A 22607-nucleotide genomic window follows, 5' to 3' on the forward strand; every position below is an offset into this window, starting at 1 on the left:
TAAGTAATTTTTCAGTCAGTGGATGGTAGTACTATTGTTTTTAAACAATAGTGAAAGGAGTTTGTACTCAGTATGATTAGTTTTTACTAATATAACAAAACAGCAGAAGATGTGGCTGTAGGAGAATTTCCTAAGTGAGCCAGTAGTTAATCAGGGAGGAATTTAAAGTAGACAGTTTTTTGAAAGTGCATTGTACTTTGTGCCTTTCATTCATCCTAGAGACATACTATCAGCATCTCCAGTATGACCAATGCACATAACCCAAGTTTATGTGTTAAGCTGCTTTATTCTTACCTAGTTTTATATATTTACATATGTTCAAAACCATCCTAATAGGTTAAGGAAATGGAAGGAATTCTCAAGAGAAGATACCCCAACTCTTTACCTACTTTAATTCTGGCTGCTTCAGCAGCTGGTGATGTAGTAGGTAGAAACACAGTGGAATTTATGGAAAAAAGGGTAAAAAAGCTAGAAGCTGAACTGGAGGGTAAAGATGAAGAAGCAAAGAGAAGCCTTCGTACCATGGAGCAACAGTTTCAGAAAATGAAGGTAAGTACCAGCTGGCTATGGATAGGGCTTCCAAGAGCTCATTTTAGCAAAGCTCTAGACATCTTGCCCTCAAAATCCTTACCACTAGTACCTGTATGTACAAAAGAAACCTAGAACCATCAAATCTTGTTGTCATAATAAGCTATTACAAAGTGATCTTTACATTGCCTCTCTCAATATTAGAATTAGTTGAAATGAAGTTAGGGGAGAATAAAACAACTCTGATACATATTTGGTATAAAATGAAATAAATTACCATGTTTGAAGCATTTTCCCTAAATTTACCTAGACACCACTGAAAGATGGAGGCAGAATAACACATTTTGGGGCGTAGGTTAGGGCAGGGATGCAGGACAGCTAGGAGAGCATCATCTCTTACAAACTTCTCTTTGTGTGTTTGGTTTGGTTTTTGAAAGCTGAATATAGAACCAAGGTCTTGTACCTGCTAGGCTAGCACTTTACCACCAAGCCATATAGCTCAGCCTTTTTTTTTTTTTTTTTTTTTTTTTTGGTACTGGGGATCAAACCCAGGACGTTGCACTTGCTAGGCAAGCACTTTGCCACTGAGGTACATCCCAGCCCATCTATAGCTCAGCCTTGTGCCCACACTCCTTTGTTGATGCTCCTTGAATAATTTCCCATTTTTCTTAAGATAGATAAGTGGCACTATAGATTATAGCTGGGCCTTTCTTTACCCTTTACTCCTACAGGCACAGAGATTCAAGTATTCTGTTCTTTTCCCTAGATAAATGGCATGTATCTATAGATTATAGCTAGGCCTTTTCTTACCCTTTACTCCTACAGCCACAGAGATGCAAGTATTCTGTTCCTTTCCCAAAATGAACAAGTTTCTGACCATCAGATCTCAGCCCATATATTGCTTCCCTAGAGAAACCTTTCCTAGGCCTCTTGGTTGATGAATTCTCTGTGGAGAGCACTCTTAGCCCCAAGCACCTTTCCTCCATACATTCACCATACTTTTAACCATTTGGTTAGATTGTGAGTGGTCACTTTCCCCTCTATATTGTGGACTCCTGATGGCTGAGAGACTGTTCTACTCTTACTCACCATTGTATCCTACCATAATCAAAGTGCTTGGAAAAGTATCCTTTAATACATATTTTAAGTAATCCCTAAATTAAAAGATATTGGTAGAATTGACTATCCTTAAAGGTCTCAATATTATACCCGGAGTATAGAAAACACACAGTTAAGTTAATGTTTATTATTGTTAATATTTTAGTGACCAAATAGGGACTCTCAGATACAAACTCAAACTTCCTACCCTAATTTTATATATCTAAATTTGCCTACCATAACATTTCCCTTTTTATACTTCCCTACTTCATCCTATTCCTGCCCTTCCTCCCTACTTGTCATTTTCTTCATTCATTTACAAGTCTTAGCACACATTTAGCATTCCTTTCCATTCAAGTATCCTCCTCCTATTTCTAAAACATCCTTGCATCCACTTAGCCCCATATTTACCTTTATCCCTCAGAACCAAACTTGAATGTGCTATCTTCTGTGTGGTCTCCCCACCTTCCTGGTGCCTCTAGATAGTCTGGCCACTTTCTTCTCTCTGAACCATGTTCCCAAAGTCATGTATCAAGGAATTCTGTTGCTATCCTCACAGGCTGTGAACTATTTGAAATAAAAGAACTGAATCTCTTTTACCTGTGGAACTAAACTCACTGACATGAAGCTGTAGTTCAATAAATATTCACTGAATAAATGAGATAACACTATGATTACTCAGTCCATAGAAGAAACAGTTTATTCTAAGTATTTCATTTATTTAGTATAGTAAAGGATCATAGCAATTCCAAGTTGTCAGGTTCCTTACAACATTTGTAAGTTGATGCTTTAGGGTACTGCTCCCTCAAACACATCAGTATTTACCAGTTGTTTTACATGTTTATCCTCAATGAATGTGTTTTACAGAAGGGTGAAGAAAAGGTTGGTAGTAAACTGTTGATTTAAAATTAATAAAATCTTAACTTAGTAAACCATAATTTTATGTTTTTATTTTATTTTTTGCTAGTCGTGGGGCTCGAACTATGGGCCTAGGTGCTGTCCCTAAGCTTCTTTTGCTCAAGGCAAGTGCTCTACCACTTGAGCCACAGTGCCACTTCCAGCTTTTTTGAGCAGTTTATTGGAGATGATAATCTCATGGAATTTCCTGCCCGAGCTTCAAACCGTGATCCTCAGATCTCAGCCTCCTGAATAGCTAGAATTATAGCCATAAGCCACCAGTGCCTGGTTTCTTAATTTTGTTTGTAAAGCTCAAAAAAAATGGGGAATATACTAGCATATGTGGGTCAAGTGTTCAAGCAAGTTTGAAGTCCTCATTTCAAAGACTCTTCCTCATTTAAAAAAAAAAAAAAGAAGAGAGAGAGATTTAATGGTATACCCTTCTTCAAAGGAGGACCTCAGTTTATTCTAGGATGAAGGGATGACACAGATCAAGATACATTGTATACATGAACTGCTTTGTTAAATGGCAAAGAAAACGTCAATACACAACCTGAAAATTAAGAAAAATGAGGGTTGGGGGTGGGTTGGGAGAGGTAGATGAGAATGTTGAAAGGTGCAACATTGCTCAAGACACACTATATTTATAAGCTGCTTTGTTGAATGGCAACTCCTTTGTAAAATTACTTAAAGATAATAAAATTGTGCCCCCCCTCAAAATAAAAAACTTGGAGATATCTGACAGTATGATGAATGCCCAATGAAGGTATAGGTAGGACTCAGCAGAATGCAAGGCTTCAATAATTAATGAAACATGAAATGTTACATGGATATTGAACATGAATATGAAACATGAAAGATTACATGGTTGTTAAGTGAATATTATGTGCATTCTTTCTCCAGATTCAGTATGAAAAAAGACTAGCAGAGCAAGAGCAGCTACTTGCCAACAAATTAAAGGAAGAACCCCAGAATCACCATGATACCAGGGTTAAGGAACTAGAGACAGAGCTCAAGGACATTAAGGAAGCTCATCTGACCACCGTGAGAAACCTTGAAACTGAAATAGATATTCTTAAACAAAGGAATGCTGAATTAAAATACAAGACAAATGACAGCAATGGTAAAGATCTCCAGTCTATAGAATTGCAGGTAGAACAGGCCCATGCTAAAGCAAAACTGGTAAGACTCAATGAAGAACTGGCAGCAAAGGGAAGGGAAATACAAGGACTTTCAAGAACTGTGGAGAGGCTTCAAAAGGAAAGGAGAATGATGCTGTCTAGTCAGAACTTGAAGGGAAAAGAGGAATCATCTTCAAGGGTGAAAAAAGATACCTTGCCACCAAATAGAGGAACTGCAAAGTACTTCCTTGAACCCTTGAGTGGCAAGCTGTACCAACCACATATTTTTACTGATTCCCATATTTCAGAAGTTTTGCAGGAAAACTACAGATTGAAAAATGAGCTAGAGGGACTAATTATGGAAAGAAATAAGCTGAAGATAGAGTCTGAAGCAGCAGTGAGCCAGTTTGAAAACTCCATGAAAAGGTAAAATGATAAATTATTTCTAAAATATGAATATAAAAGATTGATTAGAAGTTGTAAGACACAGCTGGTTGCTCATGGCTCATGCCTATATTCGTAATTACTCAGGAGTATTAGATTTGAGAGTCTCAACTTTAAGCCAGGGCAGGCAAGTTCATGATACTCTTATCTCCAGTTAACCCCTAAAAGCCTGTGGAGGTGTGGCTCAGGTGCTAGAACACTAGCCTTGAACAAAAAAGCTCAAGGACAATATGCATAACCTGAGTTCAAGCCCCAGAACACACGCACACACACGCACGCACACACACTTGTATTTTTTCTGGATAATTAATTGAATCCCTATACAAATTCTTTGCTAGATTTTAAGGTATATTACTTTGCTAAGCATAGATCTATTGATTCCCAATTCTCTACCTATCAGAGACCTTGATTTTGATTCCTGTCAATAATCAGCTATCAGAACTAGTTGAAACCTGAGGCTGGGTTTCATGGTATATGATGCCTATAATCCTAGCCACTTGGGAGGCAGAAATAGGACATTTCATTTAATCTTTATCTTTAATCTTCTATTTTTAACCTATAAACAAGTTCCCCGTGTAAGTTCTCCATTCCTGGCTGTAGCTTTGCTTTTGTTTTGTTTTTGTTTTTGTTTTTTGCCAGTCCTGGGCCTTGGACTCAGGGCCTGAGCACTGTCCCTGGCTTCTCTTTGCTCAAGGCTAGCACTCTGTCACTTGAGCCCCAAAGAACATGGAAAGGCACCTAATGTATGCCTATTGATTGATTGGTAGGCATGTCATGTCAGTGATGGAGTTGTCTTGGCAATCCTGCTCTAAACCTTGTTGGTTTTTTTTCAGTCCTGAAAAGAGTAGTAGTAAGTCATTTAGGAAAAAATTACATTCTTCCCCCAGAAATAATTTTTTACAGTCACAGAAAAGTCAGAATTCAATTTTATTTCACATTGATAGAAACCGTGAAAAACATTTAAATATTCCCACATCACAGCACACAGAAATAATTTTTAAACATTTTTTTCCTAGTAATTTGCCTTTAAATTTTTCTAGTATTGTCAATCGGTTTCTCAGATAGTTCTTATCCTGAGAAGTAAACTTTACTTCCTACTGCTTTTTACTTGTTCTTAGAACTCTAACCATACTATTTCTATGGAGAAATAGTAATATTGTGGAACAACTAATAAGCCTCTCAATAGTTTGTAAATTGCTGTATTAGCACAAATGAGTAGTGATCCTTAAGTTTACCATCTCTTTTACTGTCTATGGATGTGTATATCTTGTTACAGAAATTCTCTCTCGCACTTATGGTCACAGATAATTAAATGGAGGTTTTCCTTGTGTCCTGAAAATTACTATAAATGTCATTTTATTCTCACAGCACACAGATAGCCCTGGAGCCATATCCATGAACCAAATTTAGTGACTACTGTCTAAACACAAAGCGTTAAGATTCCGGAGGGGTTGGTTGTACTCATCCAAACCAGAATCAGAACAAGAAATCTTAAGTTAATCTTAAAAGTTAGAATATCAAACACTTCACATTCAAGCAGATACTTGGAAACTTAGATTCCTCAGAGAATATATAAAGCCTCATCTAGATTATAAAATCTGGATCTACAATTACTGATTATAAAGTCTAGAACTGGGGCTGGGGATATGGCCTAGTGGCAAGAGCGCTTGCCTCGTATACATGAGGCCCTGGGTTCAATTCCCCAGCACCACATATACAGAAAATGGCCAGAAGTGGCACTGTGGCTCAAGTGGTAGAGTGCTAGCCTTGAGCAAAGAGAAGCCAGGGACAGTGCTCAGGCCCTGAGTCCAAGCCCCAGGACTGGCAAAAAAAAAAAAAAAAAAAAGAGAGAGAGAGAGAGAGAGAGAAAGAAATTGAATAAAAGGAATATTAAAAAAAAAGTCTAGAACTATAATTACTGATCTTGGACTCTACATAACTTTTCATAAACTTAAGTTTGCCCTTTAAATAACGTAGTAAATAGTGAGTTCATGGAGTGATTGTTAAGAACCCATAAGTAATCAGTGCTTAGCTTAGCACTTAACTACCCCATTAGTTGCCCTCTCTCCCTTTACTGTTTCCAGGCTGCCTGCACTATATATGTGCTAACTTAATTAGAAGTTGAGGGGCACTGTTATGTGATTTTTCTCTCATTTGCTCTCTAGGGTCAAAGAAGACACTGCAGCCCATATTGCATCCCTCAAAGCATCTCATCAGAGGGAAATAGAGAAGCTCCTTTGCCAAAATGCAGTCGAAAATTCCTCTTCCAAAGTTGCTGAACTGAATCGCAAAATAGCAACTCAAGAGGTAGGTGACAGTTCTCTCTGTCTTAAACCTGAATATACTTCTAAGACAGAAGGTTCTAACAGAAGGTTAAAGTATATCTAGCATGACTAGGAACTTAGGGTTGGATTATTGAGCCACCCCTCTCCACTCCAAGCAGTTATCTGTTCCTCCTGTGCATTATCCTTTCCTTCACTAAACAGATGGTTGAGAACTATAAACCATCAGACACTGGTGATCATGAACAGAGAGAAGTTCTCTTCTGAGAACTATGATGACGCTCCTAAGCATTTCCTTCAATAAAATCATCTTCCAAGGAATAGCTGAACATATTAAGAATGGCTTCAATATCTGCTATTGTGGCCCTTTTCTGTTACTAGATTGAAAACAGCATTAAAAGTAGAACTTTTATCTGCAATTTGCAAATGATACTTCAAAGAAAAGGAAAATGTGGCAGAATACAGCTGGTGGAATGGAAGAATATTCGTGTTCATTTTTTCATCTTTTCTATAGGCATTAAATTTTTTTTAATCACCATAAGGAACAAGTTTTAAGAAATTATTTCCTCATCTCATTACCATTTCTTCCATTTATAATTATTTTATACTTTCTTAATTGAAACAAATCTTTGTGGAGAACTGGTGATAATAATATTTTTTACATGTTATCATAGGGTTTTTTTTTACATTTTTTATTGTTTATTTTTTAACAGTTCTGGGATTGAACTCAAGCCCTTGCGCTTGGTAGGAAGTGTTCTACAACTTTGAACCTCCTCTGTTTCTTTTTTTTTTTTTTTTGGCCAGTCCTGGGGCTTGGACTCGGGGCCTGAGCACTGTCCCTGGCGTCTTCTTGCTCAAGGCTAGCACTCTGCCACTTGAGCCATAGCGCCACTTCTGGCCATTTTCTGTATATGTGGTGCTGGGGAATCGAACCCAGGGCCTCATGTATACGAGGCAAGCACTCTTGCCACTAGGCCATATCCCCAGCCCCTCCTCTGTTTCTTGGTGAAAATGTCTGTTCATGTATTTCAGTTTGTCTGAAAGTAAAAAACTGACATTTATATCACAGAGATGTAAGGCTTATGTTATAGTTAATAGGTCTTTTACAAAGACCACCATCTTGCTTAGTCTTGGATGTATAAAGAGAATAATAAATATAGATGACACATACAGATAATGTTGTCCACTTTATTCAGTATGTTTTAAGGTTTTATTTGCTTGACAGGGTCTCACTATGTAGCACAAGCTGGTCTTAAACTTAATGTTCTCCCATGTCAGCCTTGAAATGTTTGGGTTATAGGTATGTGCTACTTTGCGGGGCTAAGGCTTTTTAAAGATTTTATTTAATTTTAGTCATGATGAGTTTGTTTTCTATATTGTTTACTTTGTTTTAGACAGTTTTCCTAATCCCATTCTTCCCTGTTTATTAGGTACTCATAAAACATTTCCAAAATCAAATTAATGAGCTTCAGAATAAACAAGAGTCCCTTGCAGTTTCTCAAGTTCGAGAAGAAATTTTACAAAATGAGGTAAGAAGTAAGCAGAATATTGAGCTAATATTTCTTCAGCTTTTCACTCACATTCATTTATCTGTGTAAATTTTTTACTTAAATGTACACATTCATATAATCTGATATCTCTCAGTTGTTAAGAAGATATTCACAAATCTTTACTGTTTTACCACATGTAACTCACATATTGCCTTTAATATCTATATTTTCTGTTAAGGCTTTTGTTGTATTGGTGCATTGTTAATTGTAAATAACAAGGATTTTCTTAATTACCTCTTTGTCATTGTTCAGGTTTTGTGGGCAGTGATAGATTTTTATTTAAAGGAGATAAGCTAATCAACTAATTCTATGTTAAGTATTACCAGTGAGGAAAACCATTTTTTATTTCAACCTTCTCAAGGTCTTATCAAAAGACTACTAAGACCAGGTGCTGGTGGCTCACGCCTATAATCCTAGCTACTCAGGAGGCTGAGACGTGAGGATTGCAGTTCAAAGCCAGCCCAAGCAGCAAAGTCCATGAGACTCATCTCCAATTAGCCATCAGAAAACCAGAAGTGGTGCTATGGCTCAAAGTAGTAGAGTGCTAACCTTGAGCAAAAGAGCTCTCAGGAACAGAGCCTATGCCCTGAGTTTAAGCCCCACCACCAACAAAAAAATAGCTCATATCCTTGGTCATAAAGCAAGTCTGAGCAGATATAAGCACAGTGAAATAATCCCTTGTATCCTGTAAGACCATAATGGAATAAAATTAGAGCTTAACAGCAAAAAAAGAAAACAAAACACAGAAAATACTCAAATTCATGGAGACTAAGTAACACATTGCTGAATGATAAGTAGGGCATTGGAGAAATAAGAATGGAAATCCAAAAGTTCCTAGAATCAAGTGAAAACACAAAATACCAGTATCTTTGGGAAACAGCAAAGGCAGTTCTAGGACAAAAATTTTAGTTTAAGACTGCCTACATCAATGAATGGATCAGGAAAATGTGGTACATATACACAATGGAATTGTATGCCTCTATCAGAAAGAATAGCATTGCCCCATTCGTAAGGAAATGGAAGAACTTGGAAAAAATTATACTAAGTGAAGTAAGCCAGATCCAAAGAAACATGGACTCTATGATCTCCCTCATAGGAAATAATTAGCACAGGTTTAGGCTAGTCACAGCAGAGGATCACAAGAGCCCAATAGCTATACCCTTATGAACACATAAGATGATGCTAAGTGAAATGAACTCCATGTTATGGAAACGACTGTTATATCACTGTTGTAATTACTTTCAACATGCCATGTGAAACCGTAGCTTCTATTATTGATGACCCTCTTGTATCACCTTCCTGTGGTTGTACCTGCACTATCTCTGTATCTTATCTGAGTACATTGGAAACCGTGTATACTGGTATTAGAACTAGAAACTGAAAGGGAATACCAAAATCAAGAGACACAGGGTAAAAAGACAAACGACTACAAAAGCAATACTTGCAAAACTGTTTGGTGTAAATCAACTGAACAACTCGTGGGGAAAGGGAAAGGGGGAAAGGGAGGGGGAGGGGGAGGGGGGAATGAGGGAGGAGATAACAAACAGTACAAGAAATGTATCCAATGCCTAACGTATGAAACTGTAACCTCTCTGTACTCAGTTTGACAATTAAAAAAAAATTTTAAAAGACTGCCTACATCAACAAAATATTGAAATCTCAAATGAATAAAGTAGTGATGTACCTACCTCAAACTCTTAGAAAAACAAGAACAAACTAAATCTAGTAGTTGGAAAGAATAAAGATTAGATCTGAAATAATGGAGACTAACAGAACTTTACAGAGAATAAAACAAAAAATTCTTTGGAAAAAAGCAACAAAATTGACCAAAAGGAGACATCATTGAAATAAAATTAAAGATTAGATTGGGGGATATCACAACAAATATGAGAACATTATAATATGCCAATTGGAAAATCTGGAAGAAATTGTTGTATTCCTAGATAACAGCCTAAGTGTACCAAAACTGATCTAAGAGGATAACCATTTAAAAACAACTGTAACAAGTAATGAAATTGAAATGTCAAAGAAAATATCTAAAAGACCTTTAAAAAATAGCTAACACCAATATGCCCCAAACTTTTCCATGAACTAGAAGGGGAGAAGTCATGACTCACTCTGTGAAGACAGAATTTCACATCCCAAAACCAAACAGGAATCCAACAACAACAAAAAGCCTGTTGGCTAATCTCTGATTAATATAGATCCAAAACACCTTAGTAAAACATTTGCTTAACCAAATTCAGCTACTAATTTTTTAAAAAATCATACAGTACCCTTCCTGGGATTCAAGGCTGGTTCAATATGTGTAAATAAATGTAAAACAGAACATTAACAAAACCCAAAGACAAGAATCACAAGATCATCTCAATAAATACAGAAAATCTCTTTGACAAAATCCAACATCCTTTTATGATTAAAGCTCTGGAAAAATCTAGGAATAAAAAGAACATATCTCAATGTAATAAAGCCAATTTATGACAAATCATTCATCCAAAATCATAACTAAGACAAGGATGTCTACCCTCTACATTCCTTTTCAATTTAGTGCTAGAATTCCTAGCCATACACTCAGACAAGAGAAAGACAAACTCAAAGTAGGACACAAAGACTACTATTTGCAGGTGTTATGGTTCTATAGCTAAAGGACCTTAAGTGGAGACTCCATCCCCAAGCTCCTGGAGCTGGCAAATAATATTGGCAAAGTAGCAGGATATAGAATCAACCTACAAAAATCAGGAACTTTATTTGACAAAATCCAGCACCCATTTATGATGAAAGCTTTAGAGAAATGAGGAATCCAGGGAACATTCCTGAATATAATAAAAGCTGTTTATGACAAAGTTACAGCTAGCATTCTACTTAATGGTTAAAGCCATTTCCTTTAAAATCAGGAGCAAGGCAAGGATGTCCACTTTCTTCAATCCTCTTCAACATAGTACTAAAATTCATAGCCAGAACAATAAGGCGAGAGACAAATATAAAGGGGATCCAAATAGGGAAAGACAAAGTAAAACTCCTTCTTCTTGCAAATGATATGATCCTGTATTTAAAGAACCCCATAGATTCTACTCCCAAGTGACTTCAGATAATCCAAAACTTTGGCGAAGTAGCAGATTATAAAATAAATCCTCAAAAATCAATGGCTGTTCTGTATGCCAACAATGTGAACAGTGAGGCTGAAATCAGGAAAGCAACTTCTTTTGCAATAGCCTCAAAAAAAAAAAAATTAGGAATAACCTTAACCAAAGATGTGAAAGACCTTTATGATGTATGATGAGAACTTTAAAAACCTGATAAAGGAAATTAAAGCAGAACTGAGGAAATGGAAAACCCCCCATGCTCCTGGAGTAGGAGACTTAACATGGTGAAATGGCAATATTGCCAAAGGCTATCCACAAATTCAAATTCAATTCAATACCCATCAATATCTCAGCACCATTCTTTAATGAAATAGAGGAAGCAATCCAGAAATTCGTATGGAACAATAAAAGACTCCAAATAGCAAAAACACTCCTAAGCAGGAAGAACAATACCAAGCTGTATTACAAAGCTTATAGTAATTTAAAAAAAAGAAAAAAAGCTTGCTACTGGCACAAGAACAGGCCTGAGGACCACTGAAATAGAACTGAAGACCCAGAAATGAACCTGCACACCTGTGGCTGCTTAATCTTTGATAAAGGAGATTTAAAAAAATAGTTTGGAAGAAAGACAGCCTCTTCAATAAAGTGTGCTGGCAAAATTGGTTAAACACCTGTAGAAAACTAAAGCTAGGGGCTGGGAATATGGCCTAGTGACAAGAGTGCTTGCCTCATATACATGAGGCCCTGGGTTTGATTCCTCAGCACCACATATACAGAAAATGGCCAGAAGTGGCACTGTGGCTCAAGTGGCAGAGTGCTAGCCTTGAGCAAAAAGAAGCCAGGGACAGTGCTCAGACCCTGAGTTCACGGCCTAGGACTGGCCAAAAAAAAAAAAAAAAAAAAAACTAAAGCTAGATCCTTATGTATCACCCTGCACCAGAATCAATTCCAAATGGATCAAAGAACTCACTAGAAAAGCAGATAACCTGAAAACATTGCAGGAAGGAATAGCAGAAACACTAGGGCTCCTTTACACAGATCAAAAATTTCTTAATAGAGGCCCAGAAAAACAGCAAGTCAAAGAAAGGTTGAACAAATGGGATTACATCAAACTGCAGAGCTTTTGCACAGCAATGATATAGCTAACAAGAAAAATAGCCCTCAGATTAGGAGAAAATCTTTACTGGCCGTATAACAAACAAGAATCTCTTATCTAAAATATACTTAGAACTCAAAAAAATAAGTTTCCCCGAAACAAATTCCCCCTCAATAAATGGACTAAAAACTTAAAGAGAGACTTCTCTAAAGAGGAAATGAGAATGGCCAAAGGCATATGAAGAAGTGTTCAGCATCACTGGCCATAAAAGAAATGCAAATCAAAATAACATTGAGATTCCACCTCACCCAAGTAAAAATGTCCTTTATCAAGAAAACTAACAATAACAAATGTTGGAGGGGATGTGGCCAAAAGGGAATCCTACTTCATTGTTGGTGGGAATGTAAACTTGTTCAGCCACTCTGGAAAGCAGTATGGAGATTCCTCAGAAGGATAAATACAGAGCTCCCCTATGACCCAGGAGCCCCACTTTTGGGCATCTACCCAAAAGACTACACACAAGAACACACTAAAGCCACTAGCACAACAATGTTCATCGCAGCACAATTTGTCATAGCTAAAATATGGAACCAACCCAGATACCCCTCAGTAGACGAATGGATCAGGAAAACGTGGTACATATACACAATCGAATTTTATGTCTCTATTAGAAAGAATGACATTTCCCCATTCGTAAGGAAATGGAAGAACTTGGAAAAAATTATACTAAGTGAAGTGAGCCAGATCCAAAGAAACATGGACTCTATGGTCTCCCTCATAGGGAATAATTAGCACAGGTTTAGGCTAGTCACAGCAGAGGATCACAAGAGCCCAATAACTATGCCCTTATGAACGCATAAGATGATGCTAAGTAAAATGAACTCCATGTTATAGAAATGAGTTTATATCACTGTTGTAATTACTTTCAACATGCCATGTGAAACAGTAGCTTCTTTTGTTGATGATCCTCTTGTATCCCCTTCCTGTGGTTGTACCCGCGCTATCACTGTTTCTCATCTGAGTACCCTGGATACTGTATCTACTGGTATTAGAACTAGAGAAGTGAAAGGGAATATCAAAATGGAGAGACAAAGAATAAAAAGACAAACGACTCCAAAAGCAATACTTGCAAAACCATTTGGTGTAAGCCAACTGAACAACTCATGGGGGAAGGGGGAGAGGAGAGAGGGGAATGAAGGAGGAGGTAACAAATAGTATAAGTATGTACCCATGGCCTAACATATGAAACTGTAAAAAAAAATAAAAAATAAAAATAAAGAAATACAAATCAAAACAACATTGAGATTCTACCTCACCCCAGTAAGAATATCTATTATCAAGAAAACTAACAATAACAGATGTTGGCAGGAATTTGGGCAAAGGGAACCCTGCTACACTGTTGGTGGGAGTGTAAACTTGTTCAACCACTCTGGAAAGCTGTGTGGAGGTTCCTCAAAAGACTAATATAGAACAACTCTATGACCCAGCAACCCTACTTCTGGGCATTTACCCAAAGAATTACAAGCAAGATCACACTAAAGCTACCACACAACTATTTTCATTGCAGCACAACTTACCCTCGCTAAAATATAGAACCAACCCAGATGCCCCTCAGTAGATGAATGGATCAAGAAAATGTGGCACATATACACAGTGGAATTCTATTACTTAGCCTCATTCACAATGAAATAGTAAAGTGAAGTGTGCCAGACCTAAAGAAAAATAAACTCCATGGTTTCCCTCATTGGAACCAATTAGTACTTGTCTAGGATAGTCCTAGCAGAGGAGCACAATAGCTCAATAGCAATGTATGTATGATCACATAAGGTGATCCTAAGAGAAATGAATGCCAAGATTTGGAAATAAGTGGTTTATCTTTGTTATTGTTATTTCCAATGTACCCTATGAAATAATTCCTCTTTTTTTTTTGGGGGGGGGGGTCTGGGTATTGTAAGTATGTTTATTGGAACTAGGGAAGGAGAACACCAAAATGGAGAGACAAGGGGTAAAAGGTGAACCAATGCAACAGCAATACTTGAAAGACAATATGCTGTAAGGGGGAAGCTGGGAAATGAACTGGGAGAGGGGGGAAGGTGGGAAAAAAATGAAAGGAGGAGGTAAAAAGTTTGGTAAGAAATGTACTCACCACCTTATGTATGTAACTGTAACCCCTCTGTACATTACTTTGGCAAAAAATGTAAAAATTAAAAAGAAAATGTAAAAAAAAATCAGGAGCTTTTGTATACAGCAACAATGAATAGATGGGGGCGGGGAGGAAGTTAACTCCCTTTGCAAAAGCTTTAAAATAAAAATTCCTATGAATAAACCTAACCAAGGAAGTGAAGGACCACTATAATTCAAACTTGGAAAAAAAGAAATTGAAAAACTCTAGAATGTGGCAAGTGCTTCTATGTTCATGGATCATTAGAATTAATATCCTACAGTGGCTATACTGCCAAAGGCAATCTACAAACTCAGTATATCAAAATCCTAAAGTCATTTTTCATAGTGATAGAGAAAACACTCCAAAAAATCATATAGAACAAACAAAACCTCAACTAACCAAAGCAGTTCTGGAGAAAAAAAAAAAAAAGGTCTTTTTAGTTTTAGTTTTAGTTTTTGATGGTTCTATCTTCTTTTTTTGTTTTGTTTTGTTTGCCAGTCCTGGGGCTTGGACTCAGGGCCTGAGCACTGTCCCTGGCTTCTTTTTGCTCAAGGCTAGCACTCTGCCACTTGAGCCACAGTGCCACTTCTGACCTTTTCTATATATATGTTGCTGAGGAATCGAATCCAGGACTTCATGTATATGAGGCAAGCTCTCTTGGCCACTAGGCCAGATTCCCAGCCCCGATTCTGTCTTCTTTATGTATGGTATATTTACATATTATATCTTCAGAGGGGAGGGTACAAACTCAAGGGGAAAAAAGATGAAAAAGTGCAGCAGTGGAGCTCACTGGACATTGATGAAAATAAACTATATCTCATGGGTGGAAACAGTGGGGGGAGTGAGGAGGGACAGGGAGAGAGGGAAGGGAAAACATTGTACAAAAGGAAATGTATTTGTTACCTGACTCATGCAATTTTAATCTCTCTGTATATCACCTTTATAATAACAATAAAGTAATATATATTTTTTTTTTGGCCAGTCCTGGGCCATGAACTCAGGGCCTGAGCACTGTCCCTGGCTTCTTTTTTGCTCAAGGCTAGCACTCTGCCACTTGAGCCACAGCACCACTTCTGGACATTTTCTGTATATGTGGTGCTGAGGAATCGAACCCAGGGCCTCATGTATACGAGGCAAGCACTCTTGCCACTAGGCCATATTCCCAGCCCAAGTAATAATTTTTTAAACAGTGCCAAAAATATCACAATTTCACACTTCAAACTTTTCTACAGTGCTATAGTCACAAAAACAGCTTGATACTGGCACAAAAGCAGACCTGACAACCAATGGAATAGACTAAAAACCCCAGAAATAAATCCATATATTCAGAAATAAGCCTGTGTAGCCATGTAATACTTGACAAGGTTCAAAAATAAAGGTTGATAAAAAAAAAAACTCACCTTTTTAACAAATGGAGTTGGGAAACTAGGTATCTGTATGAAGAACACTAAAATTGGATGCCTTTACTGATACCAATTCAACATGAATAAAGATTTCAGTTTAAGTAAGACCTGAAACCTTGAGCCTACTACAGGAAAGAGGAGAATAAACATTAGAACTTATTGGCATAGGCAAGAACTTCCTGAGTAGAATTCCAGGGGCTCAGCAAATAGGGAAGGAAATTAACAAATGGGATTGCATCAAGCTAGGATAATTTAAAAGTAATATAAATTAAAAGAAATAAAACATGATTCAATGTGATAATTTTATCTATCCCCATTTTCTTGTTTATTACTTTTGATGTTAACAATGAGCAAAATCTGATTCCTGATGGAATTTCACTTTATAATTATGTAGTGTAAGGAAAATTTAACTAATTGGTTCACTAAGCATATTTTAAAGATCTCTCAGATTTCTTCCATTTTACTCCTGGGTACTATAAAAATGTAAGTGTTAGGCGGGCACCAATGGCTCACACCTGTAATCCTAGCTACTCAGGAGGCTGAGATCTGAGGATCGTGGTTCAAAGCCAGCCTGGGCAGGAAAGTCCATGAGACTGCCCTCCCTCCACCTTTGCATCCCCAGCTTCTAAGATAGCAGCCAACACAGATAGAGCCCTGTACTACATTGCCTTTCCTTTATACATAGCTTTATTGTCAGATAAGTTAGTAAGAATTGCTCAATGATAGGGTTACAAGAGAATGAGGATGAGTTGATAAAAGAGAAGATATATTCATTGAACTCTGCATTAGACACTATGCTGTAGTAGATGCTTTAGGGTATTTTCTGATACTAAAAGTCACAAGCAATGCCCTGTTTATTTTGAGCCCATAACCATATTGCTATTTGTGGGAGTAAGAAGGTGATAGATCATCTGGAACCCCTTAGAATATGAATGAGCTTAGCTAGGTCACCTCAGAGCTAGAATGAATCTTTATTCCCTGGATATATGATTTGAAGCTATTAATTGCTAGAAAAATCCAAGATGCTGTTTATCTGGAGAAGTTTTATACACATGTTCGTGATTTTCAAAATTTACCTATTGAAAAAGAATTCTTTCATCAAGACCACATAATTTTTTGATGTATACTTCAATTTTAGGTTACAAAACTCTTAGAAGAATTGAGGGAAGCCAAAGAAAGCCATACACCAGAGATGAAACATTTCATGGGATTAGAAAAGAAAATTACACAGATGGAAATAAGGCACAAGCAAAGAGAACAAGAACTTCAGCAGGTAGAGAGTTTCTCATTTTAAGTGCTTTTCATTTGCTATAATTTTGACATTCTTAACAAAAGTTGTATCCTAAAGTCTTCCCATTATATTTTTGTTTGATTTTCTCTTAAAAGGTATTAACTTATTTTTTTAAGAAGACTTAAAATTTCAAATACTCGAAGGTTGAGTTTCCTTATATTTGGAGATCAATCTATCTGTCTGTCTGTCTATCTATATGTATTTCCCATTATTGATAGGTACCTAAAAAGACAAAGTCAAAGCCCAACAAAAATAAGCACCAGGAATTGGGCACTTTCAAGAGGGAGTGCAGCCAAAAGGAGAGGGATAGACAAGTGAAGGGGGGACATTGCAGTCAATAATTCATTGTATATTCCACAAAATTTAAAGTAAAGGAAGGAGTGGGTCCAAGGAGGGTAAGAATGTTGGATGACACTCATCAAGATGTATTCATAAATGGCTTTGTTAAATGATACCTCCTTTTCACAAGTACTAGAAGATAATAATTTGTTTTAAAATTTTATATTTTACTTAGAAACAATATTCATATTTAATTAACTTCAACAAATTAAGCAATTTGTTAAAAGATGGTCATTACAGTGTTATGTGTTATATATGTAGCACTAGTGAAATTTCCTACATTTAGTTACAGATAAATTAATAGAAATTTAAAAAAACAGATGTAAGAACGTATGCATTTTTAGGCACTTGCCTTAACACTGATGTTTAGATTTGCTTGAAAAATGTTTTAGTCTTCTTAGGCTCTCTTAACAAAAATACCTTGTATTGGATCACAAAAACACCCAAAAAATTTTTTTCACAGTTTTGGAGACCAGACATCCAAAATTAAGGTGTGGTCAATTTGATTTCTGATCTGGGCTGTCTTCCTGGCTTTGCAGTGGCATTCTTTTTTTTTTTTTTTTTTTTTTTTTGCCAGTCCTGGGCCTTGGACTCAGGGCCTGAGCATTGTCCCTGGCTTCTTTGTGCTCAAGGCTAGCACTCTGCCACTTAAGCCACAGCGCCACTTCTGGCCGTTTCCTATATATGTGGTGCTGGGGAATTGAACCCAGGGCTTCATGTATACGAGACAAACACTCTTGCCACTAGGCCATATTCCCAGCCCCTGCAGTGGCATTCTTGTGTTCTCAAATGACCAAAAGGCAAAGGAGCTCACTGATGTCTTTTTTTTTTTTTTTGGCTTGTTTTGTTTTTTGCCAGTTTGGGGCTTGAACTCAGGGCCTGAGCACTGTACCTGGCTCCTTTTTGCTCAAGACTAGCACTCTACTACTTGAGCCATGGTACCACTTGCGGCTTTTTCTATATATGTGGTTTTGAAGAATCAAACCTAGGGCTTCATGTACACGAGGCAAGCACTACCTCTAGGCCATATTCCCAGCCCCTGATGTCTTTTTTAATGAAACTAATTTAATCAGATTGAAGTCCCATCCTTTTGACCTTAGCTTTTTTCCTTTTAGTAGCCCTATCAACAAATAGGGCCTCAACATGAATTTGAACAGGACACGGACATTCAGTCCATTACAAACTGAACTTACACAACCTTTTAACAGAAAACACATACATATAGAGTTTTATGGTTGACCTAAGTACCCCCAGAGAAAGCACAGGTCTGCATTTCCACCTTAGCTCTTTGAGACTATTAAATGTTTTTCATTTTCCACTCCCATTGTGAATTGTAACAGTAATATGGAGTTTTGTATTTGCAGATAATACAGAAAACACACCAAGTAGTAGAAAATGAGCAAAACAAAGAAGTTGAGAAATGGAAAAGACTTGCACAATTAAAGAATCGTGAGCTAGACACATTCCGAACAGAACTAGACTCCATATTAGATGTTCTTCGGGAGCTCCACCGCCAGGGGGTTGTGGTGCCAGTTGCTATTGCAGACGAAGTGAATGCTCCAGAATTTTACTAGAAACTTGGATTTTCTATTACCTCATTGAAAGCCCTGGAGATGGATGAAATTATACACCTTTTGAAAAATAAGTATTGCCAGAAGTAAACAGCAAAGCAGCATTTGCTTTCGAAATAAATTACCCTTAAGCAACAAGGGAAAAGGAAACTATCAAGATGTACACTAGAAAAAACACTGTCGTGTTTTAAATGGTTTATGACAGGATCCATAATGCCAGATATGTACAACCAGTAAGATTGATTGCAAAGTGTTTCACTTGCAAATAAAATGGAAAGAAAGTTGCACATTCTCAGCCAGATTATAACTGATGAAATGTGCTTTTTCATTTTCTTTGTGACAGAAACAGCTCCTCTTTCTGTTAGGAAAAGATGCCGGACTGTGAGCCAGTAGTGTAGACAGTCTTGTCAGCTGTCAGCTGAGTTACAGAGCTTCCTCTCTAAATACAGATGAGAACTGTAATTTCTATACGGGAATATAGTGAATTCTCCTGTGTTCCCCCAATTTTATTTCCAAGTGGTTCTTTCATGCACCTCATGGAAGATGGGGGAAAATACATTTCACAATAGGCAAATCTGATATATCCATTGTGTAGACTGCATCTCATAAATAACAGTATAAATTGCTGGTCATTTGAAAATTATAACCACAATTTTTGGCTTTTTATAAATAGTGATAATAGTTTGACCTCAGCTTTGTACTTGCTAGGCAGGTTCTCTACTGCCTGTGTTAGGCTTCCAGCCCTTTGTGTACTAGTAATGTTAATGGTAGATAAGATCTCATGTCTTTGTCTGGGTCAACCTGGACATTTTTGCTAGGTTGACCTGAAACCATGATCCTCTGCTTCTCAGCCTATACATAGCTAAGGTGATAGGCATATACCAGTGCACTCACTATTATTCAAATGAAGCCTCCTGAACTTCTTGAGGCAGAGGAGTAGGCCCAATTATTTGCTAGCAATCAAGTTCCAGTGATGGCCATGATTGCAAGTGGGAAATTTCCCTCTAAAGAAAAGCATCTTCAAGGAGTAGCCTGGAAAACTCTGTGCAGCAAGTTGATTTCAGTAACCTGGAAGGGTCACTAGAAAGCCACGTTCCCTAAGAATGGGCCACAGTATCCAGGGACAGGCTTCTGTGCCATAAGAGGACACAGTAGAGAGAAAACTACTCTTCTGAGAGGGGAGCAGTCACCTCCAAACTGGCAGTTCCTATGGGCTAAGAATGCCTGAGTTCCCATTATTTGAGCCCTAGTCAGTCAATTTCCAATGTCCTGTGAAACTACTCATGTCTCCTGATACAGCAAAAATATATTAGTAGCTAACAAAGCCCAGTTTTCTGCCCTAACTGACTTACTTGGATCTCTCACACAGCAATCAAAAGATCCACTGATCTCCTCCTAGCTTATGGGTGTTACAATTTTTATCTTCTCCCAGAGACTTCTTGTTTTATCAATATTCCCACCTGCATCTCAGGCAACGATATTTTAATTACTTATGAACAAATGTTTAATTTGTTATGTACAAAGATAATTTAAGATTATTTTCTTGATTTTCATTTAAAACTGCTACTATTTTATTTTCCAAGAAAGACTTCTGTGTAACTTAAATTTTGTAAAAATGGTTTCAAAATACAAAAGGAAAAGAAAAAGACTATGATATTCTTCAAGTAGGAAAGATACAGGAAGCTATGCTTTTGGAAAACAATTATGAGAATAAATAGGGGAGGGAGAATAATGGAAAGAGTGACACTGATGAAGATTCATTGTGAACACAAATTGATGTGTTGACTTGAAACCCATTTGTTTTTTTGTTTTTTGTTTTTCTCAAATTTTTATTATCAAACTGATGTACAGAGAGGTTACAGTATCATACGTTGGGCATTGGATACATTTCTTGTACTGTTTGTTGCCTTGAAACCCATTTGTACAATGAGTTAAAGATAATACAAAATTAAAGTACTGTAAAGGAAAGAGAAATGCTTTTGGATGAGATTTTGAAAGGTAAACTTTGTCTTAAAGAATATTCCAAGGCCAGATACTAGTGGCTCATGCCTGTAATCCTCACTATTCAGGAGGCTGAGGGTCAATCTGGACAAGAAAATCCATGAGACCCTGTCTCCAACAAAAAGTTGGAATTGAAGAATCTCAAGTGGCATAGTGCCAGCCTTGAGTAAAGCAAAGCTAATGACAGTGCTAAGGCCCTGAGTTTAGGCCCCAGTAGTGACACACACACACACACACACACACACACACAGTGTAAAACAAAAGCGAAAATGGTTCCAAAGTGTAAAAAGTTAAACAAAGACCAAGAGGAGAGAGGGAAGATGGCGCCGCCACAGTAGGGGGGCACCCCGACTCGTTCCAACTGAATAGCGAGCTGGGAACTCCAGCACCCAACACCCCATCAACAACCCAGCAAAACCAGCAGCCAGAAGCAGTGGAGAAACGCAGGAAAACAAAAAGAAGCAAAAAGGAAGAGCCGAAAAACCTACATGGAGCCGGAGAATCTATGGGGCACCCTCCCCCCACCAGCCGACCCTGGCCCGAACAAGGCCAGGCTGGGAAAGGGGATCCGGTGATCGGCAGACCGACTGCCGGGAGTGCAGAGTCCAGATAGCGGGACTTCACAGACACCAGGGAGAGTGCGGACCAAGACATAAGATGATGGTGGCGACAGGAAGTTCAGGTCCACACCGGGAACGGACATAAGTGGCTGGGGAACCCAGCGGTGCAGAAGAGGAGAGCCGGGGATGCCACCACGACCTTTTGCCACACCCGAAGGACCAACGGCAGCGCGGGACACACACACACAATCCAGGACCAGTGAGTCCCCCATTATCCCCTCCCCCAACGGGAGACCAGCTATCAGAGACCCAAACCCTACAAAGAAGCTAGATCTCCCTCCCCCTCCCCACCCCAAGGGAACAAAGAACCCCCAAATCAGGCGGGAAGCTCCCATCAGGCGCTGGGAAGTCACAGTAGTCTAGCAGGGAAAGGGCGGAGCAGCCCCAAGGCCGCCCAGGAGCCAGAACTGGCCAAACCGGCCCTGCCCCCTTCCCATCAGGGGCCGGGGGACGGCCGGCAGTGCAAGCCCCACCCGAGGCGCCTGGACCTCAAGGACCTTTACAACTAAAATCACAGGCGCTGGTGGGCAATACCAGCACAGCAGGGACACCTAGGCCTGATCATGCCCCCCCCCCCTCGCAGCGGAGGTGCAGCCTGAGGGCGCTAACCCGTGCCTGGACAGTTGATTTCACTGGGCCCCACACATACCGCCCCCCGCAGCGGACTCGCGGGAGGGCGCAAGCACAACCTGACAACCCAGGGCTCACTCTGGTAGGCATACTCCGCTCATGTGGACGGGGCCACAGCGGCAGCGCCCATTGTAGTGGGCACACAGCACACAGGTGGGCGGGGCCCCGGCGACAGCGCCCGCTCTAGTAGGCATACCCCGCTCAGGTGGGCGGGGCCACAGGGGCAGCGCCCGCTCTGGTAGGCGCTCTGATAGGAGGGCAGAGCTCTCCACCGGCCCTGACCACTCAGTTTGGCCCATTTTGCACAAGTGGGTGGGCCGCACCCCAACAACACCAGCCCCGGAGCGGTCCACACAGGAAGACGATCTGCCTGAGAGGTGAGCTCCTCTGACCAAGATACAGAGTGGAAAAAAGAACCAAAGAAGAGATAAGCCTCCACGCCACGCTGAATTAGCGACCAACAAACCCCCAACAGGGGCACGCTAGGGT

At 38.8% G+C, this 22607-nt stretch overlaps 1 protein-coding gene across 2 annotated transcripts in view; it reads left to right on the top strand.

Moving 5' to 3' along the window:
- The window catches only part of Cep162 (centrosomal protein 162), a 77717-nt gene extending 58690 nt beyond the window's left edge, over positions 1-19027 (top strand). For both annotated transcript variants that reach the window (XM_048353887.1, XM_048353888.1), the window contains 6 exons: positions 337-549; positions 3427-4070; positions 6254-6395; positions 7801-7899; positions 16805-16939; positions 18661-19027. In XM_048353887.1, the coding sequence (XP_048209844.1) occupies positions 337-549; positions 3427-4070; positions 6254-6395; positions 7801-7899; positions 16805-16939; positions 18661-18870 (1443 nt within the window). In that variant the 3' untranslated portion in view covers positions 18871-19027. The remainder of the gene's footprint in view (positions 1-336; positions 550-3426; positions 4071-6253; positions 6396-7800; positions 7900-16804; positions 16940-18660) is intronic.
- Positions 19028-22607: the final 3580 nt, after the last annotated feature.

The sequence above is a fragment of the Perognathus longimembris genome, chromosome 9, assembly GCF_023159225.1.
Source record: "Perognathus longimembris pacificus isolate PPM17 chromosome 9, ASM2315922v1, whole genome shotgun sequence".
Classification (NCBI taxonomy): domain Eukaryota; kingdom Metazoa; phylum Chordata; class Mammalia; order Rodentia; family Heteromyidae; genus Perognathus; species Perognathus longimembris.